We start from the raw sequence: 21878 nt of genomic DNA, 5'->3' as shown, positions 1-21878 counted from the left end.
CGATATACTGGAGAGGAAATGTTCACCTCACAGTCTGCAGTGTAACATCAAAAATAACAAAAACATGTTTCTGATACTTATTATTTTGTATTTTTGTGTGTGTGCGTGTGTGTGTGTGTATTAGAATTAAAGAAGCATTTTAATCATTATATTACAAAATATGTGGGAACTGTTGATAATGATCTCCGGTAAGAAATTCCCCAACCTTTCATAGACAGCTGTCTGAGATGTGTAATTAAACACTTTGTATGGTTAACCTTCCTCCTCTTCCAGGGCCCTGGACATGCTTAAGTTGAAGAGACTTGAGTTCTTATTAATAAACTGTGGCTATAATCCCTTCTGGTGTGTTGTTCTGCGAATCCTGTCAGCCAATATGCCAGAAAACTGTTGAGCAGATAGCTACTTAACTGCAGAGGTACATTGCTTCAGCTCTGGCATTAGAATGCATATGCACAATCTCCAGAGAGTGTCTGTAATTAGATGCATCTTCCTGGCTTTGTGTGCAAATAAAGCGTAAGCCTAATCAACCCAGAGCTCAGTTGTGCAGTCCCTCATGTTGTCGACACCCTAAACAATAAAAATACAAATTCAGAAAATCAACTCTGACCAGATCTGCATCAGCTTTGATGTCTGTTGTCATGGCAAAAAGAAAAGTACAGCTTTTGTCGGTTATACGGCACAACATATAAATGTTGAGGTTTTTCCTCAAGGTTTTGAAATAATTCATATAAAATTAAATATGACGATTCAAAACTACGAACGACAGATTCCAACTTCTAGTTGTTAAGAAGTGATGCGTGCACCTCTACCCCGTAAAAATGTTTCTGAATGTCAGAAAGTGTGAAGAGGGTCTCTTGAGTTTGGACAGTTTGGTTAGGCAGGATGGAGGGATTTAAAAGAACGCAGCAGAACCAGCAATCAGCAGTGCATGAAAGGCAGAGGCAGCAGGATGATATAGACCAGCCAAGGGTTATACTAAATATATTCAGCAGTGTGTAAAAGATCGTGTATGAAGCAGCACAGCTTGAGCTGCCTGAAAAACACTCACTGTGATGCTAGCATTTTCCACGCTAATGAGTTAATCCAAAACGCTTAGGACTACGTTTTCCCAGATGTTTCAAAGATGAAAACCAAACCTACATTGAATTTGCTTGGGAAAAATGTTAACTATAACAGCAGATTGTTCTGATAAAGCTTTCAAACTGTGTCAAAACGTTTGAGTGAGCAGATAGAAAACCTTTTGAAACAAACCACTTAGTTAGTTGATGAGTACGTTCAGACTCAAAGAGTAGTTACCTTTAGCCACACACTTGTCACTGACATTAAGCTGAGCTTCTTCAAGGCATCCTATTGTTTTATCTGTCACCCCTGGTTGTGGAAAGGAAGATGTTTCTACAGCAAAAAGTCTGGTGATATAGTAGCTGATAGCTCTACTTTATCAAATTAAAATGCATTAGATTAAATAATCCGCATGTATCTTGTAAACGGGCTTTGTGTTTTGTGAGTGCCCAGAATTTACCTGCGCCAGGTTCTAATAGCAGTGGATACGTTACTGCACTCCATAATTATGCTACAGACTAAGCAACACATGCTGTTGATCTTTGTGTTTTACAAGAAGAGAGAGCAGGAGGGAAAAACCATCCTTCCAAGCTTTGATCATAACAGATCAATTTTAGATCTGTTTTGATTCCCCGACAAAACATCTTTCAGCTGAAGGTGGACATGGAGAACGTTCTGCACACTGTGTATATAAAGTGGTTTGGTGACAGTGGACAAAGTCCTCACATTCTAGATAAGGGGATTCCTCTTTCTCGGGCAGATTTCATCACTCCTGGTCCTCAGACACAACTACTGTGCTTTGGCACACCTGATTCAAATGATAGAATTAGCTCCTGCCTGCCAACATGCTGCAAAACCTGTTTATCACAAACTTACTCAGGTCAGGTAAAAAAAAAAAACACCTTAAACATGCAGGGTAGGAGCCCATGAGGATTAAGATCGAGAAACACTGTTCTTGGACAATGATGATAAATAAACCAAAAATGTATTCCTCACAACTACTGTGACTCATAATCCTTCTAAAACAAATCCCCAGCCTGTCCTCAACCTTGACGATGTCGTGTTCTCAGCTTGTTTGGTGATACCTGCTCATTGTCAAAATGCTAATTCTAACGCGTTTGACATATTTAAGGTGAATTTCTGAAAAAGTTCTGGAGCAACAATAAAAAAACTCAATTTCACTGAGAGTTAATCCTCCTTTAGCAGCTCCCTAACTAAATTGGGCTTTTGTATTGTAATGTCTTTTTATAAAGTTCTTTCCTCAACCATCTTCTTTGCTCTTGATTACCAAATTGCTGCAATTTCTGCACATCATTCAAAGACATTGGGCTTTCTTATCCTCAATCGCACTGAAAGTTGTAGTTTTCACATTTTCAGCTAAAATAAAAAAAAAAAAAATGTAATTTGTGGAATTGCAGCACTTTTGACTTTCCATACCCTTCAAACTTGGTGGTCTGAATATATTGCAGTATCTTAAACAGCGACACAGAGTATCCATATGCAGAAACCAGGCAGGCACATAAAAAAAAAAAACAATTTGTCACTTTAAAATTTTGGAAAATCAAAACCAGGAGAAAATGTAAAAAGCAAAAAAGAAAACATAGATAAACAAAACAGGCTGATGGCAACCAAATGAGAGACATTTAAGAAGTGATTGGGGACTTGATTACTTAACAAGGAGCAGGCGGTTGGTTGCTAACAAGCTTCAGCTGTCAGGACATCTGAAGCTTAAACTGAGAAAACGTGTCTATTCCTGGGATCTTCAGCTCCAGTCATTGAGGACCAGAGTCCTGCAACTGTTAGAACTGGCTCTGCTTTGACACACCTGAGCCAAATAATGATGTCATTAGCAGAACTCTGGAGAATTAACCATTTGATTCAGTTGTGTCTCACCTAAACCAGTTCAGATCAGTATTTTGAAGTTTTTCCGCGTATTTATAACTGGCGACATTTTTAAAAAATAAAAAAATGACAACAAAAGGGTAGAATAGCCATATATAATTGGTAAAATGTCGGATGGTGGTGATGGGGGGAGGCAGGCACCAAATAAAATCTCACCTAGGGTGCCAACATGTCTAGGGCCAGGCCTGCTGCATGTAGAGCAGTGTCATTGTTTTATGGACAGTTTGCACAATCCCCACTCATAGGCAGATATCGTAAAATATGCAGTCTGAATCTTTCCTCCTGCTCTGGGTCAGACACCTCATTATTTTGATATAAAGGAACAGAATCTCCTCTCAGTTACTGATGTCTAAATCTATAGTTTGCTCTGCTGGTCCAGAGTCACAAACTGGATGTATATATATTTGCCCTCTACTATGATAGAGCTACTAAATTCAGCACTTTATGTCTGATATGTGACATAGCTAATTGACGCTCAGAGAAGAGAAGGTTCATTAGTTAAAGTAAGGAAGGCGTCTGGTGAACCTTAATGATTGTGCTTTTTCTTACTACTGTATATTTGTATCCCAGCATGCAGATATTTGGCACTAAGTTTCTCAAACACGACACCAAATAGGGCAGTTATAAAAAAAAAAAGGTATAGAAAAAAGTATTTTCTGTTACTCAAAATTAGTCCCAGATTCTTTTTTTTTTTCTTTTTTTTATCAACTCAACATAAATCTCACCTTTTTCTTATCAGGCATGACTTGTTGAAAATACTTCTTCAAGGAAATTGATTTAAACCGATCTTCGATCTCCTCTGTAAGTCTTGGAATAGCCGACATCGGACGAACCATCCCAGGTTTTCTCTAGACCAAAACAACAACAATCTGTTACTGGCAGAGTTATAATATAGAGACATTTACAAGGTAAAAGATTTTGTACCTTTTCAACATCTGTTAGATGTCTCTGCTTATTGGTAGATGGATGCAGGCTGCATAACGATGCCTGAATAAAAAGAAAGCATTGAATGCTTGCTGGAAATAAGGAATGGAAATAGCCCCGTATTATAAAACACAAAAGCTATTTTCTATCATTTTTCCTGTATGCCAGTTCTGATGAAATACATATGAAATATAAAAATGTCAATTAGATTTTCAATGAAACTTTCTGCAGACACTCCAGTTATCTATTTTATTAAAATATGTTTAATGAAATACGCATGAATTCCCAAACAGTGTTTTTGTGGGAGCAAATGTATATTTATTGACCAAATATACTTGACTCTTAGGAAATAAAATGTAAAATGCAGTGGAACCAGCTCAAATGAATTTATTTGAAATGTCAAAAAATAACAACCACAGTTTATTTATTTAAAAAAAATTAATTTCTGGGACTTTTTGAGGGCCAAAATCAGATTGATGAATATTTTCTTACTTTTTTTCTGTGTTCATACTCAGCCAAAATAAATAATCCCTCATTGGTATTCTCACCTCTCTCAATTGGAAACCTTTTTGCATTTGAACAGTTCTTTAAATTTATTGTGTCAAGGTAAAGATTTTGGTTTTAACTACCAGCTCTTACTTTTAGAAGAGAGCTTCTTTTTCGTGTAGGTAGTACACATATTTTTCAGGTTGTTATAAATAAGCTTTCTACTGCAAAAGACATTCTATGGATGACAAAAGTCCGACTTAATAGTCCTAAATTCAGGGACAAAACTAATTGGAGAGCAATATTGCATAAAATAAATAATAAAATACGAGCAGCAGCAAGATGTTGCAGGGGTTCTGTTGGGAGTAACAGCTTGAAATAAATGAAAAGAAAATCAGTCAACTACTCACATATTTGGTTTCACGGCCCAAGGATTTTGAAAATGAAGGCTTGTGCTGAAAATGAAAAGTAAGGTGTGAAAAAAAATCTAGTGTGAAAATGAGACATGTTCCACCTTACAATAAGTAAACTCATTTTCAAAAGTGTAATCAATTAAATAAAAAAGGGAACTTTTGGATTTTAAGTGGGTTTCTTTATGTATATTTTAAAACTCCTTAATGATTTATTTTTTGTTTATCAGCCATGATTTATGTCTGAATATTTCTGACCCAGTTAAGTCTGGACAACGGTCTGCCTTCAATCCACAGCACACTGACAAATATTGTTTGCCACTTTGAGCTGATCTTGTTTCTTCTGAAAACTACACGAGCCTGTCTCCTTTGATTAAAAATCTATGTGTTTTTTCCTCATACATACCAACTTTATAGAGTCAAAATTCCCTTTAATCCCTCTTACAGTTAATATCTCACCATGAATGAGAATATCTTTTTTTACAAAAGTCCAGATCAGTTTTGCAGGAAGTGTTTGCATCCGTGGTAATTCCTCATTTTAATTCAAACTCTGAATGAACGTGAAAGTTGATGATCTCTACTCTGTATTCTATTTAGTAAACATGATGCATCAAAGCATATTAAATAAAATAAAAAATAAGTGGAAAGAAAAACTATTTGCCTATAACCATTTAAAGGATTTGGAAGCAAAGCTCTTTCAAACATTTGGGAAGATTGTCAAGACATGGACTCTGGCTGGGGTCGGTGCTTCATGAGCCAATAGGGCCCCATTTCAGAAAGCCAAAGGTGATTCAAAGTTATGTTTTCACAGTTCGTGATTATTTAGGAATCAGGTAATTGTTGCTGTTTATCTCCGTTTTATTAAGTCCAAAATCATGCTCAGCTGTACAGAAACACAAAGAAAATTCTGATTGAATGTCCAAGTATTGAACCCCAAAACACACCATTGAAATATTGTTCAGAGAAAGACGACAGATGGCAACAACAACGCAGCCACAAACTAGTTGCCTCCATTTTAATGCACTAATTTGTGCCAAAGGAGACCTTATCAAGTACTGTAAAAAAATAAAAAAATAAAAATAATATTTATACAAAACCAGGTATAGGCAATGGGTGCCTAATATTTTCATGCATTAGCATCTTTGCTTTAGGCTTCACATTATGCGAATTACCTGGCATCGTTTTAAAAAGAACAATCTGTGTTTTTGAAAGACCGCATGCTAAACTATCCATTTTCTAGAGATGAATGTCATTAGTTCATTTTTTGTGAAGGAGGCATAAATTTAATACAAACACCCACAACATGTTCCGATTTGTGCTTTGTTTGTAAATTATTTCTGGTTTCAAGTAAATCAAAAGTAAAAGTTGTGGTAATTTTCTCACATGGCCTCCAGCAAATTGACTCGCAGTCAAACGTGTATCATGACCCAAAATCCACAGCACAATGTTACAAATTACCTGAAAATGCTCTTTGGTAGTCGAAGACTTGGAGGTTTTCTGGCACTGGGATGTTTAGCAATTACAAGGTGAATAAATTATCCTATTAATTCACTTTCAAAATTTTGATTTACAATTTGCTGTTGAATAATTTGGTTTCAATTTCAGCAATCAATGACAGAACTCACCGGTGGACTGGAATTTGCTAGTATCTGATCAATAACTGTGTACAGGTCCTCTGACTTTTGACGGAGCTCAGCAGGAGAGCACATCTGCAGACAGGACAGACAAGACTTTTGTATGAAGTATGACGCATGAATATGATGCGTGAATATGATGCGTCATACTTCACAAAAAGGACACAAAGAAGCTTTGTGTCCTTTTACCTCTGCATGAGTGTCTGTACTTCTGTCCATGGAGTTACAGTCGTTCATTTTTCTTTCCACTTCTTCATCTATTGCCTATGAAAACAAAGAAAGAGAAAAGGGCCACGTTTCAACCAAAGAGTACAAAATACATAATCAATTATTGTCTGTACATAATTTTGAAATTCTTAATTTGCATTTAGCACTTATTAACAGTTCTTCATGCCCACGCCAAACACCTTGTTGCATAATATTATAAAAATGATTGAACTGTCTTATTGTCAAAATGGAGTCGTACAAAGTTTGAAAAGCAGAACTAACAACAAATGTGGCGCAGCTGTATGTTTTTTATGTTGTAAGCACTGGAATTAAAAACGTGTTTTTTATTTTTATTTTTATTATGCTACCGAGCTAAACCTCATGTATTTTTAGAGATGCTTTACAGCGTTGTTTACATTTGTTGCTGTACTCTGAATTTTAGGTTCATACCTTTGAAGATGAAGAATAAAGCATCTATTAGATTTTCTATATAGTCCAAGAACCACCAAACCTTTCCAAGTTCAGTGGACTGAAATTGAAATTCAAAAGCAAGCATTTATTACACATGACTGGAAAACAGACAAGAGTTTATTGACCATTATTAAATAAGAACTTGAAAGATCAGTGTCTGTGAAGAATAGTGCAGATTGTAGAAAAACAAAACCTGAGCAAGCAAACAAAAATACAGATTTTTCTTTTTTTTCTTTTTTTTTTTACACAAACTACATAGTCTCACTGAACCAGCACAGAGAGACTATGGATTTCTAAAGTGGGAACATTTTGTTTTTTGTAGATTCTTGTGATTCCTTTCTTACAAAAACGATGCTCGAGGAAAGTTTGAAAGGTGAAATAAGTCAAGAAAAACAAGTGCATACAATTCAAAGTTTCTATAATGCTGGAGAGTCGTACTGTTCCTTTGTGTTGCTTTTCATAGATAATCACATAGAAAACATATGATTTACCAAGAAAGTATTGGTGAAGTAAAAAAGGCAGGACAATTTTAAACCAGGAAGCAGCAGAAGAAAAGTAATATCTGTGCTTTCTACAAGAGATCTTGCAAAGTGCCTAAAATCGATGTATTAGGAAAATCTTCCTGCAGCTAAGAAGCACTTAGCTGCAGGAAGATTTTCAGTGACTAAAATACATTTATTTTCCCAAGGAGTGTTTATTTTCATACAAGGAGTGTTTAAAAAAAAGAAAAAAAAAACATGCTACAGAATTTCTACAAGAAACATTTCATTGTTTTTTGTTTTGATTTTTTATGTCAGCTCAAAAACTTGATAGATTTTTTAAAACTTTTGTTTGCCCTTTTACAGACATTGACATGTGAATTATTCTTACCAACACTTTGCAAATTTGTTGGGGATTACAAACATCTTATGCATGTTAAACGGGATAACGGGATGAATTAGAGGGATTAGAGCTAAATATGTGAACTCACTTGCTGATCCAAGAGAATCGTGTTTGTTGGTATTGCAGCCAGTGATTTGTAGCTTGACTTAATCTTGTGTGCATGCTATTTAGGGAGAGGGAGAGAAAAAAAGCAGATAATGAATACAAATTAATTATGAGTCAGATTTCTGTCATTTTATGAAAAAATATCCTTGTAAAATGTGTAGAGATGCACCTCATAGAGCATTTCAGCTTTGTATCTCACCCCTAATGCGAAACTACATAAAAAATGTTCCAAATTAGTAAAAATTAGAATCTGTTAAGAAAATAAATATTCATACCCCTCAAAGCCTTATAAATCTACTTATGATAACAGGAAACCTGTGGAAGATGTTGCTCTAGTCAGATGAGACCAAAATTAAAATGCTTGGCCCAAGTGTGGAAGAAAACTAACAACACATTAATCCGGACAAACCAGAGACAGTATTATGATATGGGGATGCTTTTCCTTGTCATGAACAGTGTAGCGGTTAAAAGCTAAAGGGAAGAAGGAGATACACTAAAATACAGCCAGAGGTACAACGGTGTTCTACAATGACTCTGTCACAGTCCAGACCCAAATCAGTTTGACTAGTAGGGACTAGTTCTGTTAATTGCTGCAAAAAGCAGATTCTACAAATTATTGGTTCAGGGGAGATGAATTATGCATACAGGCTTTTTCAGATTTTAATTTTTTAACAAAAAGAAGAAAATTAGAGCAAATGATGTTGATTTTCTTCTGCTGTAATGTGAGAAATAAAAAAAAAAATTAAAAATTGAGGACTTTAAATCCTTTGCTTGGCCCTATGTAACGGGCATCTCGTCCATCTCCCAAAAGCAGACATTACTAGACATGCTGCATTATTGTAGTTCACAAATCCAAGAGAACCAAACGGCTTTGTCTGCCGCTTTGACAGACATCTAAACACAGAGAACAAAACCTGACATCCTAACAGCAGACCATAGCTCATTTTAATCACACAGCATGAGACAACAGTGTGTGCCAGGAAAAGAAAACAACACCATTAGTGCATCAAAGTCATGCTCGTGATAGACAAGGACACTACCTTTCTTTTTTTACCCTCCCTGTCACTGCAGTCTGATATTCCACTCCCTGGCCTGGGGGACGGCGTGGAGCAGAGGGACAAGGAAGGAGAAGAGGTGAGGTCTCTGATTGGTGGAGCAGGAGAGGGTGTAGGTGTGGGCGTACTTGTGGGCGACGACCATCCGGGAAAAGCTATGGTTGTGTAGCAAAACGGAGACAGACTGCGGGGCTTTGGAAAAGCCTGAGGTGTGGGTCCTCTGGAAACATGGCCGCTCCCCTCAGACTCACGTCCTCCAGCCTTTGTTGTTTGTTGTAAATGAGGGAGAGAGGAACGTGTGTTCAAAGGTGTGATGTGTGGCAGAGAAGAGTGGAGATGCGGAGGGGAGACGGGCGGCGATCTGAGCTGCTGAGAGAGCATTCGGAGCCTCCAGAGAGAGGAGTTTGTTTGGCAAGTTGATTTCTGCGGCGCGGAGGTCTCTGGCTCCCTAATGGATGAAGAGGTTGGCGATAAGAGTTTTCTGGAGTTATTATTAATATGGTCCTTGAGGAGCACGGTGGGCTCATGCCGCTTTGAAATAAAACTCTTTGTTGCAGCCGCTGTGGCTGGTTGTTCATGTTGTGTCACAGAAATTAATTTCAAATTTGGAAACGGGGGTGGGGTGGTTTTGGGGAGATTGTTGGCCTTTGCCAGTGGAGGTGACTTTACCTGAGCTTTTCTAAGTTCGCTGCTCGTCACCTGAGTTTGAAGACATTTCACATGATGCTTACTCGACTCTGCCGTCAAAGGAGCACTGACAACGCCGCTGGACTCTCGGCAAACAGGGTTTTGACTGTCTATAGAGGTGGACGAGGAAATCCGAGATGAAAACTCCAGAGGAATAGAGGCCACGCTGCAGGCGGCTGAGCATGCATTGCACACAGACAGAGTCACGGGGTTAACAGGCCAGCAGGGGGTGTAAGGCCTCTGCAGCGTGGCAGACAGCACAGGAAGACGACCTTTTCTGAGGATGGCAGTGAGGAGGGACAACCGGGTGAGAGGGGGGCGATGCCGGGAAGTGGGTGTCTGCAGACACGTGGAGGAGGACAGGCTGTCACAGGACGAGAAACAGGTCTGAGGAGTGTGAATCAGGCTAGAGCCGGGCGCGAGAGAGTGTTTCCTGATCTGAACCACAGCAGGGGAGAAGACCCCAGAGCGGATAGATGAGCACTGAGAAACAGTTCTGCTAAAAGAAGCGGAAGAAGCCACAGAGGAAGGCTGCATGGCGTACCAACCCCGCTCTTTATCCAAGCCCTCTGACAGGATGGACTCTCTGGAGGAAGACGGGGTGGGGAAGAAGTCTGGAGAGTTTGCGGGGCTCGCTCTGTCTTCTGGCACAGACGCTCTGTTTGCGAAGTAGCCCAAGCTATGTTCAGAATGTCCAGAGATACCGTGGCGCTGCAGCCAGGGACTGCCTCTGCATTTGTCAACAACTGTTTCCATAGAGACAGTCGCTACGGCCTCATGGTCGGGTGTATTTTCAGATGGGGCTCCGACTGAAGGATACGCCTTGGTTCGAGAGAGGCTCTTATGATCTGGAAAAGGATTAAACTGGGAAAAAAAATATATTACATTTGTGTTAATTTTTACATTTTTATTTCAAATTTTGTTTAAAATGAATACAAGACAAGTTAGCAAAGCTATTGGACATGCGGAGTAACATTTTCTACATCTGTCAGTTACAGAGCATGTGCATCTGAAAAGTCATTTTAATCCGTTAATCATCTTCCTTCTACGTTGGTTTTAAATGGATTAAAAACTACATATTCAAGCCAGGCAATATCAGTATTTCTTCTGTATGTGTAAATTTAATAAAACTGTCTTACTCGTGGTTTTGCCTCCAGCTGGACTGTGTTTCGTTCTCCTCCCTCCAAGACGTCCTTGATAAAGACAATCTCCGCTTTGTAAATGTCTCCCTCTGACATGGTCTCTCTGGCTGTCCTCTCCCGAGACACGGCTATGCTCTGACCGGGGAGAAAGCGAAAACATTTATGTGGAGGAGAGCATGTGAAACCCGAGAGGAGCTGAGGTGAACTTCACAGAGCCTGGCTGAGCTTCAAGGCTGAGCATGGGTTCACCACAACACATGCTCCAGATAATTCACATGCTCTGCTGGCATTAATGTAGCAACTCGTTCCATCTGGAGAAGATGCTGATTTGTTTGAGGCGTGATTTGTTTTCCTGTAATCATTACTTGTTTGAGTTCCAGTTTATTTTATGCAGAGTAAAATGTATTTAAAATGATACGCACTGACATTCAGTTTAGTGTAGCAGATTTATAGGATTTACACTTTGGCGTTTTAATAGCAAGTAAACAAGATTCAAGCCTTCGTGAAAGCCTATGCGTAGAGTACATAAGCATGCACATGTGACTGTTGACATTTTAATAACTTTCCTTCAAACTGTTTTAATGACGTCAAAGAGACGTCTTGATTTAATAAAAACAGCCTTCGATCTAAATCTACTAGTGTTATTGACAGTTTTGGGCTTCATTTTTAAAATGTCTGAAATTTCACCCATTTCTTTAATATCTTTGAAGGGTCAAATGCTGATATTTGTATTAAACTGAACCTTTAATGACACATCTGATGATTAAAGAAAAAAACTCAGTCATGACATAATCATTGTCCAGCCTACATAAGATTTTGTCAAATTGTAATGTTTTCCTTCTACTGTATGTCTACTTTTTAGTTTAAAATAAAATATATTCTCACAATTGTATGAATACATTCATAAATCAAGCAAAGGCAAATAAAAAATCTGCAGAAAACGTAATTCTAAAATTAAGAAAATGTTGATATCTCTTTTGTTGGGAAGGTTGTTTGCCCACATCTAGGGATCTCAAAAGAGCAATAACTTCCAGTGTGCAAAATTATTGCCAAGAACTTCATGGTGATGATCGTCCTAAAAATACACATCAGTCGATTGGCAGCTGTCAGTCATCTGAACTCATTTAAAATGTTGTTTGGTGCTCCCTTGCTTTTCTTTAAATAACCAACAGCCAGAGAAATGAAAGGCTTTCAGATGAGAGCTTCCTGGAAGACTGACAATTTATTTTATTTTTTGTTTTTTCATGTGAATCAAGATGGAGCTTAAATGGAGAAAAGTTAATTAAGTTTTAGTTTAATTATTTCTCCTGTAATTTGATGCCTGATGGTTTTATGCTTTTAATATATGTAATGAGTTGAAAACATGAAAAGTTTTGAACATGTTACATAGTAACATAAATATTCTGATATCTACAATTATGTCTCTCGACAATGAAAACTGCAGAGCCTTGAGAAGGCAAGATTGAGATTGTTTTAGGCAACCAACTGAAGAACAAAACAAATGTATGTGAAAATGTCAAAGTTTGCACAGAAATATGAATATATCACCCTTAAGACTATTTATCAGCAAAAGAAAAAATGATTTGGGGCATTTCTTCAACAGGGAGGTGGAGGAGATTGATCTGTTCACAGATAATCTGTCTCATGTTATACTGTCACAACATGGTGACAGTTCAACAAATATGTAAAGACTTTATAAATTTATATAGCGCTGCTTTCAGGTTCTGGTTTTTCATTAGTTATTGCTGGAATCTTCCATTTTTGTGTCTGTTACTCTGGGACTGCTCCATATCATGCCTACTTTGTCTCAGCTCTAGTAATTTTATTAAAGCTTACTTAAATAATTACATTTTATTAAAGTAATTTTATTAAATTCACATATATACTGTGAGTTCAAAGATATCTTCCTTCGTGCTTTCACCTCAAGTAGTTTCAAGCGCTTAAGGCAATCTGGGATTTACAAAGAACCAAAAACAGAGCGAAAGAACACAGTCTAATTTAAAGTGGCACTGTAATTGGACACAGAATTTATATACTTGTGTTATAGAGCTCTTGTCAGAGACATGAATGCAAATTGATGATCCAAACTTGAGTTGTTTTTTTTTTTTTTTATGGCAGCAGCCGTAACGTTTTTTTTTTATGGCAGCAGCCGTAACGTTCGGCAGTGAGAAAATATCACAGAGATAAAGTGATTTGCAACCAAATGTCCAAATGTAACCTTTCTTGTATATCTTTAAGATTTTTGATGACATTTTTCTCATCTCCTTGGTTTTCAGGACTTCAGCTATTTCTAGAGCAGCCTGTCACTTATTGTGCCTGTGTGTGAACTCTGTGTCGTGCATCGTGTTTGATCCTTTGAGATGGAGGCATCACTCTCTTGAGGGCCATGCACAGAAGCTTCTAATGCTCTGGTCAGGCAAATAAAAACATCAAGGCAGAACCACAAACTTTCCTCTTCTAGGTTATGCCTCTGTGAATCTGTGGTCAGTTTAAAGTTACTTTGAAGAAATGCGCCTTTCTTCACTCTCAACTTTTCCATAGGTGTTGGAGTCCACACTTCCACAACTGTGCAGCGTTTCTTTCACATGAAAACTTTGAGCTAATTATTTATGGATGTTCTTTCCCCTACATTTATCTTACACTTTTACTGACATTGTAACTCTTGTTGACGTTTCTGTATCTTCGGCTCTAAATATAGTCGTCTTTGGGTTGATAGTTATACTCTGTATCAGTTTGTATAACACCTCTTTCTACAAGGTTCTGATATTCTTTTTGATCTTCTTTGATATGATATTCTTCATAAATGTCAGTCAGATTACAAAGCTGAAGTGTAAGTAAACAGATCTAAACAAAGTATGCCCTGATCCAATCTGACCCAGATAGAAGAACAAAAATCATCCCTGTCAAAACAGATCCCAAATCTCTGCGTGATGCAGTGATGTGTGCTCATAATAAATATAAACCACATCTTTTGTACTTTAGACTTTACAGCAAGTCAATTCATTGTAGAGATTATCTTGTTTGTTTTTCTGACTAACTGGTTAAAAATTGGACAGCAAAAGGTTTAAATTGCCTGTTTTAGAATCTACTATTTTTAGAGAATGATTTTTGATTACTGAATTAGTTGACAATTATTTAAATCAGCAATTAATCTGATTAATTGTTTCAGTCCTACATTCAGTAAGATAATATAACTCTGTTGCATATTTTTTTTTACTTTGAGAATAAGTTTTATTGAAACACTGATGGCCTAAAACTGCCAATAAAGTGTTACTTTGCATACAATGCAGAATTTTTAACATGATGAACAGATTTTTGTTCTCTGAATTTGTGTATTTCTGATTGAAATACATTATTTTATGCCTCCTTTTTATAGTTTGTTACATGTTGGATTCATGTTAATATATATTTAATACAAGACTTAAATGTAATTAACCAGAAATTGCAGTAAACTCTTAAACTTTGCCTGCTAAAGACAATGATCTGAATATTTCACACTGTGGTTTCAATGTACTTATTTTATCTGTTCATTCCTGCCAAATTAAAATTATCCTGTCATGAAATAACAGGATAATGCAGAGAAATAGTCCACGTGTTTGTCAATTAAAGGCTGGACTATTGTGAGTCCTTTCTGTGTATAAGGCAACCCCAATTACTGGATAAATCTGCAAAACGCCTTCAGCTGATCCAAAAGGCTGCAGGAAGAGCCTTTTGGATCCTACTCCTCTCCTGTAGAACCAGCTCCAGCTGAGACAGACAGGCACATGTCTACTTTTAGGACTCAGCTGAAAACCATTTTGATAAAACTTATAATTAGAGGGGCTCAGGTTATCCCGAGCTTTCTCTGTAGTTACCACTGTGGGTTCAGATTGCTTGTGGACGTCCCGACCACTTTCCTACTTTCTCCTATTATTAAATTTTTGTATTATTTGCAGATATCGATGCTCTAAGCTTCGCAGTTTAGCTTGGTGTAGTTTAAATTACTTTTCTTTGACAGCAAACCACTTTTGAAGTGAAAACCAGGATCCAAACAAGTGAGAGTTATGCCAACTGCTCATTTAGATGCACAAATCATTAAGACAAAAGTTTTTCTTAAAAAAAAACATCTGTTTTTACATGTCGGAGCTCTTTCTCACTGTGACTTCCCAAAGGCCTGCCAATCCTTGGGATAATAACCTTGGAGGAAATTCAGAAATTAATGGTGTCACCTTTGAAGTCTAGATGCTGGCAGCCAGCAAGCTGACGTCAAGCTTCCAGCACCGTGGTGCTGTTACGACAGCAATGCTGGATAAACATCTTTTAGCACTTTAAGCCCTCCAGCAAGCTGCACAGCAGGGGGTCAACACCAGTTCCCTGGAAAGGTTACTTTTAATATCGCAGTGCACTTTCATGTACCTGTACATTTTGTTATGCTGTGATTCAGAAAAAATAGCTTTGAAAAGAAGATATTTCTTTTAATATTTGGTTAAATTGTGTAAAAATGCTGTATTTAGACTTTGATGTTCATTTTTATGGTAGAAGAGCGTCTTACTGGATTTCTATGGTCACTTTAGAAAAGTATTTGATGTTAACCTCACATAGATAAGGATGCAATTTCTGCAATGTTTGAACCAGAATCTCACATTATATTGGAAATGATGCAACAGAGATGTAACTTAAATGCGGTTAGCTTGTTCCCTCATTTTAATTTCACACAAATGTTCTTAAGAGGAATCCCCAATACGACGTCAACTCTCTCACTGCAGCTGGAACAGATCCCACATTTTTAGGAAAGTTCTCCTTAATGTTTTGGAGTGTGCTTATGGAACATTTTGACTTGTCTTCCAAATGTGCATTTTGAAGTCAGAAAGGCTTAAATCCAGCCACTCACACATGAAAACCTGTTCCATCAAAATGGACCTCATCCAAAGACCAAATGCCCCCCTGCATCCAATCACTCCTTTCTGGGAATTTTTTGAGCCTATGACTTTATGGCTCAGTTGTTTTTTTCCCCCCAGAAGCTGCTAATGTCTTATTATCTAGTGGAGTATTTAGATTTTTTTTTTTTTTATAACTGGACTTATTGCACAGGTTGCATCCTGTCTCATCACTACCTTGAAATTCACTGGATTCCTGACAGTCACCCATTCTTTCACAAATGTCTGTGCATACCTAGATGCTGTTTAAAAAAATAAATAAAAACTGACTGGAACTCCCAAATTTGGAGGGTGAGTGAATACCTTTGGGAATTGTATGCGTTTATATTTTTACAATCACTTTTCTATCGAAGGGATGTTGTAGAAATGTAACAAAACCTCACCTGCTGCTGTTACAACTGAATTTATTTTTGCATGCTTGTTCCCAAAGATGAGGTACAAAAGCACCGTAGGTACATTAAAAGTGAGATTGATTATACGCCTGTGGTGAACAAATGTAATCTTTAGTTCTCTGACATGATAAATCACTTCAGATGAAAATCTTTTCACACAATTGACAGTTGATGAAAGAGATTTTCTCCTTCATTAACCTGTTTGAGTTTGAGGATTTGTTTTGGGGTTTTTTTTTTTCAATTTGAAGAAGTTCGATTTTAGAGAAACAATCTATTTTTTATAAACAATATTTTTGAAAAGCAAAATTCCAATAAATATTTCACCTTGGAAGCAAGTCCTTGTACCACCGTTATGTCGGCGTGTTCAAACGCCAACCTCGCAAAGCCAGATCATCAACCTTTGTTTTAACCATCAGATTAGAAATGTCTTTTATGAGTTTCCTGGAAGATGATAGCACTGTTTGTGATGTGAACCTTCCAGATTACTTTAACTAGCATTTAGTTGAAATTAATAATGAAGCCGTTAAAAATCTTACTGAATTGTATCTGGCCATCAAACTTCCTGTTTGATGAAGAATTGGTGAGGACAGTAATCCAGAATGAACAACTTTCCTTAAGGTTTGGATTATGTTAAAGTATCTTTTAATCTGTCATCAGATAATCTGAAGATGGACATTTGATTTCTTTCACAATGGGTTCAAAAGTGATGTTAGCTAACGGACATAGATAAGTTACACACTTTTAGGCCAACTTAAATCCTATAGGCTTTGGCTTTTTAACAAATCTTCTTAGATCATATTTTTGTAAATTATTTTATAAACCTCAGTCAAAGTCAGAAATTATGATTACTTAAAAAACATGTATAAGGGAAGTAGTATATATGTTCTTTCAAATGTTTTCACATATGAAACCTTAAAAATATGAAAATCTAAGGTTTTGTTCACAAAGCAGCCAAATGCCAACCATGTCCAACTTTGAAAAGCTCAATTCTGATCTTCTTGCCCTCTTAAAACTATGACTATATCCATTTGTGGCACTAATTCAGATACATATCAAGTTGTTTTAAGACTGTCTGACGTCTGAACAGTCATGTTGCATTTCATCTGATTTTTACGTCATTGATTTGAGACATGCATTATTATGAAATTACACAAAAACATTTGCCAGTGAAGTTCCACAAAAGGCTATTGTTATTAGTTTCTTTTAGTCTTATGATCTTGTGACATTACTGTGAGCCCCATTGCTGAGTAACTTTGACATTTATCCATAGTTGGTGGCATCCATTATTATATCTGTAAAATGTGCACTGGAGTGTGAGGTCTACGTTCTTCTTCTGTGCATGCAGTTCACTTTAAAGTCCTAAGCCATTCATACAGAGTTGCATTTGCATAATTTAGCACAACCAAGCAAAAAAATTTAAATTAAATAAATCAGATTTCAGTAAAAACAGGAATTAAACGTCAACACCTGCTGGGTGAACATAGCCTTAGTCTGTTAATTAAAAGTGTATGTCTTTAAACCCTGAACTGTAGGTTGTAAAATCAGTTGTACAAAGTACCAACATGTCACTGCTGCAGCTTTACCTCATCTGATTTTCCTTTCTGAGTAGAAAACGTCTCGTCACTGGCAAGAATGTTTTTAATTGGTAGCTTCTGCACCACAGGCACAAAGGTAAAAGCTGCAGGCTTAGCGGGCATCCTTACTGTGACCTGCAAATGTTATTGGAGAGAAGAAAATAAATATATTTTAATGTAACGCACACTTGGAAAGGCCCTCTTTCTAATGTCGCTGAAATACATACGAGCAATGCCATTCATGCTGAGTGAAATACAATGAAAACTGCTGTTACAAAAAGTGTCAGAACCCGTTGAGTTTGAAAGTTGTTCTCTCGGTTACGTCTCTCCTTTATAGGGTGATATTCCTCACCATATGATGTATCATTACTCAGACACACACACATGCACTCCGAGGGAGGCGAGTTAATTAAACAGTGTAGTTCAAAAGCTTTGACATGCCCAGATTCTTGGGAACCATTTAGCTGCTGTAACATCAGTTCATGCTCTCATCCATCCCAAGTTTAAAAATAACAAATAGGCATTCAATTGAAACCCCCCCACAGCCTTTATTTGAAACAAAGCAGTGTTAGAGCTTAATTACTTTAATATAAGAGCACCTGTGACAAAATGCAATGAGCTGTAACAACTTTATGCCTGAATTAAAAGTAAAATGTTAGAGAGATTAATAGCTTTTATCAAATTTTACAAGTCTGTTTTATAAAATACAGTTGTAAATTGGGAGTTTTGTTACTGGGGCAGAGCTGTGGGAAAGTCTGTTTCATGAAGCCCAGAAAGAAACAGCTTTGAATCTTATGACAATATGAGAGATGCGCAGTCATTTTCACCAAGCACCTTTCTATCCGTTAAAGGAGTTTCTGTTTTATTTTCCTCATTTTCCCAAAACAACAAGATTCCTTATTTCTATATTGGTGTTTTGCTTTGAAGCCTTTTTTGTTGTTCCCCAAATTTCTAAATGATAGCGTTATGTTGAAAGTCCACCCACACTTGCTATGAGCTGTGTGGGTGAGCTTTCAGTGTGATGGCTCCTTCAGCCTGGAATCAGCTCCAGTCTGAACTCAAGATGTCAGAATTGGTTTCACTGGACTTATTTCAAGCGATTCTTAAAAACAGGCAACAAGATTCTTTTAAACAGTGTCACTGTTTTTAAATTGCTTTATACTGTTTTATACTTATGTATATGTGTTGATCGATTTTATTTTGTAACCAGGTTGCTGTGTACTGCAGACTTCTGCCCAGGCCCAGGTTTTAAACTGACAGTAAAAGAACCCCTACTCCATTTTTTTTCTTGCACTCTTTTTTCTTGATTGTGTCAAAAGAGAATCAAGAACCAATGTGAGGAAAGAAAATGTTGAAGAAAATGACTCCAGACGATCAAACGGATTTCTTAAGGTGGGAAAAAAGCTGCCTCTCTGGGTTTGCCCGTTGCTTTTGTACTCAAAGGTTTAGGTAGAAAAAAAGATATATGTTTCATTTACACACATCTTGGAAACTTTTCAGATTTTAAAATATTTTAACTAATGAATTAAAATACATTTTTTGTTAATCTACTCATATTCAACAGTAACAGTAAAGTCTTTTTCATGTCCATCCATGTTTTATGAAATTCTTACTCTGAAGACCAATCAGACCAATCACAGTTTTTTCCAATCTGTTACTTTGTAAATTTAGCCTCAACATCCCTTTTTTCCCACGGGAGCATGCCGGCATCCCGACTGCTTCAACTTTTGCCATGCTTTTAGAGTAATGAGATGTTATTGGCTTTCTAGCATTTTTAAACACTTTAGCCATTTGCCCTTTGACACCATCAAAGTATTTTCAGATGCTCACTGGACACATCTGCTTCTTAGACCGTTCCCTGTAATTCTAAAATATGCTTCCTCATTAAAATCCCTGCAGGTCAGCAGTTTCAGACCGGCACGTCTGGCACCAACAACCATGCTAGATCCACATTTACCCCCCACCATCCTCCATTCTGATGCTCAGCATAAACTTCAACCTCTAACTTGTTTTCATCACATCTACATGGCTAAATGTGAGTCTATACATTATAAAGTGTCCTGTGAATGAATACATTTTAAACAATTAATGTATTTATATATGAGTTTAGTAAAGGCACTGAGAGCAGTGAGACCTTCAGTGACATACAGTTTATCTTTTTTGGTTAAAAATGTAAAGCAACTTTTAGTTAAAATGGTTGCATGCTGTTTTACAATCCCCTTTTATACGGTTATGTCATTGCAAACCCTTTGTTTGCTCATCATCTCAGTGGAGTAAGTTTACCCCGTGACAGACTGAGCATGTGTTTCCTGCTTGGCCGGTGGAGCCCTCCTGTAAACTAATCGCTGTCAGGGCTGCCGAGATCATACCGTCCTCATAGGTCACATTCTAGAGCTGGTCCTGGTTCAATCTGTTGCGTGTCGTCACCGTGTGTGTTTGTGTGCCCAGTTATTGCTGCTGGCATGTTAGCCCAGCGTAAGAGCCACTAAATCACTTCCTGGAGAGCCCGCACCCCTGCGTGTGGGTTTTTACTGCCACTCACAGTAACTGTGACCTTCCAGAAAGTGACAAATGTACTTTAATGAAACTAAAGGAAGATTAAAAAAATGTAAAAGTTTCCCTGCTGTTTTTCTTTTGTCTAATGATGTTTTTTGTAATGGTTTTGAGACGTTTAGCGTTGTCCTCCTGCTAACGTCCACATTTATTCGTGAATGCTTATATCATTACCGTAATTAAAGCTCAGGTCTGTGACTCCGGCGCTCCAATGACCTTAACATGTGTATATCAAGATAGTTGATGTATGTATGAACTGTTGGGCGTGTTGCAAAGTAATGAGTTTAATTACATACAGCCCCTCCTGTCAGACGGGAAAGTGGGTGTAAATTTAGACACCCAACAGCTGCTACTGAGCCCACAGGGCGCTAAATATGGACTACAAACATATGAGATTATAATATGCACTTTACGCAAGACATTAGCTAAGTAAAAAATTATATGTACTGTACATATTTCAGTCAGTGGGATTTTCAGTTGCAGTTTTCAAATAATAAGTGGCGCAAGAATAAACAAATATAATATAGAAATGTATAAATGTTAGGTCCGTGCTAATATTTTTACTTTGTTTATTATGTAATTCTGACATTAAATTGGTTTATAAGAGTAACTCTGACTTTCTAAATGTATCTGAAGTGATTTTCCGCTTCAGTCCAGGCGGAAAGCCAAGTTAAGTATCAAGTGACAGTGTCTGTCACTATGTTGTCCATTTGTTTATGTGTGTAAGCCTGCAGGGTGGTAATGGTTAGTAGGGGGTAACGTGAGAATGCAGCATCGAACGGTGTTGTAACGTAAAATAACCCAATTAACTTGTTTCATATTGCAGCTCTATTTGACTTTGGGCTAAAATACTTTTATAGACCTAACGTTTCCAAAGATCAACAAAGAACCAAAGCAGTTAGCTGAGATCATTCAACAGAAAACACCCGAGAGGATGATTACGTTACATGTTTTCAAATGAACATCTATGAAATCATATAGTTTAAAACCTTCTTACCTTTCCCACATTCTTATTCAACTGTTCTGCTCTGGTTCTTCTCCATTTAAAGGGTTTTCCAACAGCCTTGGGTTCAGAAACAAAGCTTTGCGTCCCATCAAAGTAAGGTACCCACTGCTCAGCTCCTATCACGAATCTGAAAGAGCAATAGTGTCGACCTGTGTTGTCTAACAGATTTCCTTTTATAGATGCCTTATTTCCACAAATAGCCTGCAGACACGAGTCTGTGTGCTGGGAAGCAGAAACAATGTGCTACATGCCAGGACAAACTGACAGCTCCACTGTAGCTCATTTATTTTACTTTATGAATGACATGAGGTTTTTTTTACCACCCATTTAAAAACACATATTTGCAAACACTTTATAAAAAGACATCAGAATAATAAACTTTTTGTTTGTTTGTCTTTCACTGTCTTAAAATTGTTAAGTTTGCATATATTTCAAACATTGGGGCTGTCCTTCCGGCTTGTCCCAAAAAACTT

At 37.3% G+C, this 21878-nt stretch overlaps 1 protein-coding gene across 1 annotated transcript in view; it reads right to left on the bottom strand.

Moving 5' to 3' along the window:
- The window catches only part of mlip (muscular LMNA-interacting protein), a 29897-nt gene extending 8344 nt beyond the window's left edge, over nucleotides 1–21553 (bottom strand). The window contains exons 1-11 of the mRNA XM_008429969.1: nucleotides 21397–21553; nucleotides 17856–17981; nucleotides 10962–11099; nucleotides 9121–10686; nucleotides 8064–8138; nucleotides 6605–6679; nucleotides 6407–6490; nucleotides 6240–6284; nucleotides 4782–4826; nucleotides 3886–3948; nucleotides 3687–3809 (exon numbers count right to left, since the gene is read on the bottom strand). Coding sequence (XP_008428191.1) covers nucleotides 3687–3809; nucleotides 3886–3948; nucleotides 4782–4826; nucleotides 6240–6284; nucleotides 6407–6490; nucleotides 6605–6679; nucleotides 8064–8138; nucleotides 9121–10686; nucleotides 10962–11099; nucleotides 17856–17969 — 2328 coding nt within the window. The 5' untranslated portion in view covers nucleotides 17970–17981; nucleotides 21397–21553. The remainder of the gene's footprint in view (nucleotides 1–3686; nucleotides 3810–3885; nucleotides 3949–4781; nucleotides 4827–6239; nucleotides 6285–6406; nucleotides 6491–6604; nucleotides 6680–8063; nucleotides 8139–9120; nucleotides 10687–10961; nucleotides 11100–17855; nucleotides 17982–21396) is intronic.
- Nucleotides 21554–21878: the final 325 nt, after the last annotated feature.

This window comes from Poecilia reticulata, linkage group LG15, assembly GCF_000633615.1.
Source record: "Poecilia reticulata strain Guanapo linkage group LG15, Guppy_female_1.0+MT, whole genome shotgun sequence".
NCBI lineage: Eukaryota > Metazoa > Chordata > Actinopteri > Cyprinodontiformes > Poeciliidae > Poecilia > Poecilia reticulata.
This window is presented reverse-complemented; position numbering and strand designations above follow the sequence as displayed.